This window comes from Phaethon lepturus, unplaced genomic scaffold (assembly GCF_000687285.1).
Source record: "Phaethon lepturus isolate BGI_N335 unplaced genomic scaffold, ASM68728v1 scaffold29641, whole genome shotgun sequence".
Classification (NCBI taxonomy): Eukaryota; Metazoa; Chordata; class Aves; order Phaethontiformes; family Phaethontidae; genus Phaethon; species Phaethon lepturus.
The window spans coordinates 358-6559 of NW_010517442.1; the positions used below are offsets into that span (position 1 = coordinate 358).

At 39.1% G+C, this 6202-nt stretch overlaps 1 protein-coding gene across 1 annotated transcript; it reads left to right on the forward strand.

Annotated features, from left to right (window-relative positions):
• Nucleotides 1-887: 887 nt before the first annotated feature.
• PLAG1 (pleiomorphic adenoma gene 1) lies at nucleotides 888-3807 on the forward strand. The gene is made up of 2 exons (XM_010296411.1): nucleotides 888-1249; nucleotides 1840-3807. The coding sequence occupies exons 1-2, from the start codon at nucleotides 1008-1010 to the stop codon at nucleotides 3101-3103; spliced, it is 1506 nt and encodes a 501-aa protein (XP_010294713.1). The 5' UTR covers nucleotides 888-1007; the 3' UTR covers nucleotides 3104-3807.
• Nucleotides 3808-6202: the final 2395 nt, after the last annotated feature.

Consider the following 6202-nt stretch of genomic DNA (forward strand, 5'->3'; position numbering starts at 1 on the left):
ATGAATTTAAAGCTGTTGGCCCGCAAGACAGACGCAGGCGTCATGCACCTCCATTAGCTGAAAGTCTCTGGTTTAGTTCAGGGTTCGCGATGCCCCAGCAGGACTAAGAGCCTCCATCCCGAGCTTGCCTAAATCTCAATGCGTACAGTCTCTGCGTCCTGTAGGACAGCATGAGGAGGGTGGGGGTCTCCAGCACTGGGCTGTTAAAACCCTAATCTATCTAATCTGTCCCTAATCTGTGGGATTTCTGTTGTTAATACATCAAGTCTCTGTTAGCAGAGGATAAGTTTACAGGAGAATTTCACCTGGCGTTAGCAATCACTGGCAACGCGTACATTTTACTAGAGTAGATGCATAGATGTGCAGTAATCAAAACGAGGAGGTGTGTCCAAGAACACGAGCTTTACCCCCCCAGACTGTCAGCATGGGTATTGCTGCTTTTCACGCAGGTTTTCAAACATTTCGAGGCTTTCAGATTTTCATTTTGATAACTCTGTGTGTGCATGTGTGCGTGCATGTGTGCGTGTGTCTGTGCAAACACCACAGGCATGGCTTTAATTCCTTTGAAATCCGAAGCTGCCAAAAGCCGTCTGGGTAGGTAGGCTCTTTGCCTGATGCCTCCCGTAATCTGACAGAAACTTTGCTGTTCTCTGTCAGTGCTTGAGGGGAAAGTTGTGAGGTGTGATATCAGGGCATATGTGGATCTGTTCATCCTGAGCAATGCATTTTAACGAGTTGCAGCAAATAGTGTAAAGAAACCTACAGGTATTACATTAGACCAGCTGAACCTAATTTTATTTTTAAGTTTTATTCAGAAGCATCACATAGCAAGTAAACATCAAAATATAAGTTTAGTTACAAACTAGTTGTTTCTTATTTTTTTTTTCCAGTCCCCTTTTGCTTTCTTTTACGACCACATGAAACTTGAGAAGCCATCTAAAGCTAAATCATTTAGTGGAGTTGGGCAATTCCCAAGTGTCCAACAAGAAGGCCTGGTTTAGGCTGCGATGGCCACTGTCATTCCTGGTGATTTGTCAGAAGTAAGAGATACCCAGAAAGTCCCTTCAGGGAAACGTAAGCGTGGTGAAACCAAACCAAGAAAAAACTTTCCTTGCCAACTGTGTGACAAGGCCTTTAACAGTGTTGAGAAATTAAAGGTTCACTCATACTCTCACACAGGAGAGAGGCCCTACAAGTGCACACAACAAGACTGCACCAAGGCCTTTGTTTCTAAGTACAAATTACTAAGGTATTAAACTCTATTTATCTTTCAGATTATATTATCTATTTTATGTTGGCCGTGTTAAGCCGTGTAAAAGTATATATTTGTGTACGCCTTCAGCTGATTGCAGAGAGGATGTGTTAATTAAAGTAGCCATTGGATTGTTTCTAGAATTCTAAATTACCTAAGTTTGCAAGCTAATGTCTTTGATTTTGTTTCTTAATTTGTTTTCTGCTTTTGTTTTCTGTTTGTTTGTTGTTTTGTTTTTTTTTAATGAGCGTAGAATTTTCATTTGTATAAGGAATTGTCACAAGAAAAAAAAGAGTATGGACTGAAAATTTTTTGGCTATGGACTTTTACATGACTACTTTCATACTTGCCCATATACCCCTGTTACAGTAGCTAAAACCTACCAAAACTAAAGTGTCAATTTAAGAGAAATGGCTCGCGTTTTGCTATATTTAAATTTGTCGAACTGTCTTTGTAGTGTCATGCTTTCAGTTAAAAGGTTCTGTTGCAAAGCAGCCCTTAGTGTAGTATTTAGCTGCCATTAAAAAATGAGCACGTGTGTTTTTTTGATCAAAATAATTACTTACAGAATATATCTGTGTTTAAAGGCATATGGCTACTCATTCTCCTGAGAAAACCCACAAGTGTAATTATTGTGAGAAAATGTTTCACCGAAAAGATCACCTAAAGAATCACCTACATACACACAATCCCAACAAAGAGGCCTTTAAGTGTGAAGAATGTGGAAAGAACTACAATACCAAGCTTGGGTTCAAGCGTCACCTGGCTTTGCATGCTGCAACAAGTGGTGACCTCACCTGTAAGGTATGTTTGCAGACTTTTGAAAGCACAGGAGTGCTGTTGGAGCACCTAAAAACTCACGCAGGCAAGTCATCGGGTGGAGTGAAGGAGAAAAAACACCAGTGTGAACACTGTGATCGTCGGTTCTACACCCGAAAGGATGTCCGTAGACACATGGTAGTGCACACTGGAAGAAAGGACTTCCTCTGTCAGTACTGTGCACAGAGATTTGGGCGGAAGGATCACCTCACGCGCCACATGAAGAAAAGTCACAACCAAGAACTTTTGAAGGTCAAAACAGAGCCAATGGACCTTCTAGATCCCTTTACCTGCAATGTTTCTGTGCCTATTAAGGATGAGCTGCTTCCAGTGATGTCTTTACCTTCCAGTGAACTGACATCAAAGCCATTTACAAACACTTTGCAATTAAATCTCTACAACACTCAGATTCAGTCCATGCAGAGTTCTGCATCTGCACACCAAATGGTTGCCACATCTTTACCATTGGGAATGCCTTGTCCGATAGATATGGAGTCTGTCCACCCTTCTCACCAGCTATCGTTGAAATATCCGCTTGGTACTACCTCATACGCAATTTCTATGCCTGAAAAAGAACAGCCATTGAAAGGGGAAATCGAAAGTTACTTAATGGAGTTGCAAAGTGGTATGCCTTCTTCATCCCAGGATTCTCAAGCTTCTTCATCAAAACTAGGGCTGGATCCACAAGTAGGGCCACTAGATGATGGGTCTGGGGAGGTTTCCCTTTCCAAGGGCTCTGTTCCTATTAGTGAACCTCTAAACACCCCATCGTTGGACTTTTCTCAGCTGTTCAACTTCATACCTGTAAATGGCCCTCCCTATAATCCTTCTGTTTCAGTGGGAAACCTTGGAATGAGTTATACGCAAGAGGAGGCACATTCTTCTATGACTCAACTTCCACCACAAACCCAGGATCCACAAGATCCTAGCAATAGTATAGGTCTTGGGTCTCTGCACTCGTTGTCAGCAGCTTTCACAAGCAGTCTAAGCACAACCACCACCCTACCACGATTTCATCAAGCTTTCCAATAGGATGTACAAAGCTGGCTTGTTACTGTCTATTTGTAGAAATGCCTTAGGTGACCATTTTTAACTTAGTGCCTACTATAAGACATTATAAATTCTCTGCTTTTGTACAGTACCAATCTCATGAAGCCAGTAAGAAATTTAAATTAACTTTTTAAAAATGTTTTTGAAAGTGTTTATTCTCAGCTGTGTTTACTTTGTTGTTTTTTTTTTTTAAAGTCTCATTGTATTGTTTTCATTTTCACTGCCAATTGACACATTTAAAGTGTTCAGTAGAAAGTCATCCCAAGCAAACTCTCAACATTCATCCCTTTTTTAAAACTTGTTCAACCATACCAGCTATCCTGGTTTATTGATGTCAGTGGTAGAACTACCACTTTTACCTTTTAATATATTTTAGTATTTGCAAAGAATCCAGTTAAAATACGTATCACAAAGGTTCCTGAAGATTTGGGAAAAAAATTCTCCAGTCCCTTTCCAAACAAATCCTCTTCCCAAATGGTGACACATCTGATCTGTTCTATAATGACAAATCTAAATTTTTTTAAAATAAACGTAGAGTTCAGATTTTTCTGAAAACTTGTGTGTGTGTATATAGAAGTCCATATATACACATGTACATATATATAGCATTTTGACTTGTATTGAAGTCATTATAAAAGGTGTTAAGGATTTTGCCATTTTCTGGCTTAAATTTTTCTGGCCTGTTATGGATAGTGGAAGAAAAAAAATTAGTTTAATTCTCTAAAACCATGGCTGAACAGAATTTTCAACAGAGAATCTCTGCTTGCCTAAATGACATGTTTCAAGTTGAATTTGGAACTATGTTGTTGTGCTTTCATGACTCTGGTAGAGGGAAACAGGCAAAATTAATAGCTGATCTTGAAATATAAAAGTGTTGTAATTTAGTAATGCAGAATATTTTGTCGCAGTTTTTGTTTTAATTCTTAACTTGCTGTTTTTTCTCTTTAGTAGCATAGAAAGAGTACTGCATAGGAATCTTCCAGTAGTGTATTCACATTTGTAGGCATCAGTCTTCTCCCAGCTGCCACCACCAAAGGGTGGATCAAGTCCAGCCAGAAAGTGTGTATCTATTTTCGGTTCAAAACTAGTGTGCAGTCAGAGTGTGAATGTAAATTTGCAAATACCAGTTTTTGTTTTGTTTTGTTTTTATTGGAATGATCTTTTCAGTTGTGTTACATGGTGTGTTATGTCCTCCTAAGCAACAAGTTAGATGTTAATCACACTTTCTACACCTGGGTACTTGGTTAGGGACTTTTTGCCCATTGCCAAGATTTAAAGACAGGACTCTTAGGAGTGAAGTAAAAGCATATTGCTTACACCACTTTTACCTAATGCAATATATTCTATTCCCCAACCCCTAATAACCAAAAGAGGAAAAAAAAAAAACACCACCCCTGTGATGCATGAAAGCAAACTAGATTTGCTGTAATTCAACAATAACACTCTTTTCCTTGTCATTTTTGTACAAGGAATTAAAAAATAGAAATCACATACATTAATATCTCTTGAGCAATAATGAGGCTTTACACAAGGTTTTAAGTGGTTAAACTAAATATACTTCACAGAAACAAAAGTTGCTCCCATTTAAGGAGCTCATGCTCCAGATGTTTTATCAGTAGCTCCTACTTTTTTTTTTTAATTCTAGGAGCAATATGCAGGTGTAGTTTTACTATTTTATACATATGTGTATTTAAATTTTATTACTGAAAGATAACATTTTTATAAATGTGTTTGTGTTCCAAAGGCATTAAAATAAGGATGTATTAATAAGGAAAATACCTTTTGAAATTCTGCAAACTACTCCTAGATTTGGGTTTAGGAGCACGTTATCTCAAAGTGGGCTTTTAGCTCTGCTTCATGACTGCTTCCTCTGGTTTCTGTGAAACAGATTGCTCGCTTACTTACATCTTTAGTTGAATGATTTGTTCAATATTGCTTTTTTTCTCGTCACCTTTCTAAAGGAAAGAAAAACACAGATGAACAGAGCACAAGGCGAATGCAACCGAATGTAACTCTAGTTTAAATCAGCAACCATAATGCATCTAAGAAGAACTCGGGTTTATCCTCAATCCTTTAAATCAATCTGAGATGAAGATAAATGGACTTAGTCCCTGCAGTGGGCCGTGTCCCTCGTGGAGCCGAGCATCTGCAACTCCCCCCTGCAGCAGAGGAAAGTTGCGAGCGCTCGGCGTCCCGCGGCCGGCCCAGCAGCACTGCCTGTCCTGGGCAGCCTCTGGCACACAAATCTCCAGTCTGTAGTGACTGTTCTATCAGTCTCAGTTGCCGATTAGGCTTGATTAAAAAACCAAAACCCAACAGACACTTTGCCAACACCCATTTCTTAGCGCGTAGCCAGAATCCTTACTACTTTGTTCGTGCCTTAGCTTCCTGAAAAGGGATTGATATTTCACTTTGGAGTTAGACGTACATTTCACTTGAGAAATAGGGACCTCAGACAAGATATTGAACCTCATTCAGTCAGGGTTTCAGTGGGTGGCTGCGCCGAGTGCGTTTGCCACTGAACTAGGATGTATGGTAACGTGGAAGCAGACTGACACTGTAAGCAATACTACCACCACCGGAGTGCTTTTGAGTATCACTTAGGCAGGGTTGATATTGGCCACTACTAAAATGTCAGTTTTTAAACCCTGTTTTCTCGATTTCAGATGGATTCTCGGCGGGAGGGGGGAGGGCTGGCTGATCATGCACCACTCTTTGTGCAACTTCTAAACTTCTAGTAAGGTTTGTTTGGTTTTTTTTAAATATATATATTTTTGTGTACTTGTTGCTTGTGCTTTATTTAGTAGTAAATTGTGGAATAGAGTGATTTATTGTTAATTTGGCAGTAGCGGTTTTTAAAAACCATATACTGACTGAAACATGAGCCAGAGCTGATTGCTTTATTAAGCTAATAATGAATGTTAAGAGTACATATTTTCAGGATCATTTGCCTAGTGAGCTAAACATGTATTATAGGCCAATATTTTTTAAAATAAAGCTTGGTCAACCTCTATGTTACACATATTACAAGATATAGCACTTTCAAAAAGAAAACCTAAACCTTTTAAGAAAATTTCTTAC

Excerpts from the sequence above, each read along its gene's own strand:
- PLAG1 (XM_010296411.1), top strand. The coding sequence starts at position 1,008 with ATGGCCACTGTCATTCCTGGTGATTTGTCAGAAGTAAGAGATACCCAG. Across the intron at positions 1,250-1,839 it reads TCTAAGTACAAATTACTAAG|GCATATGGCTACTCATTCTC; the intron begins GTATTAAACTCT and ends CTGTGTTTAAAG.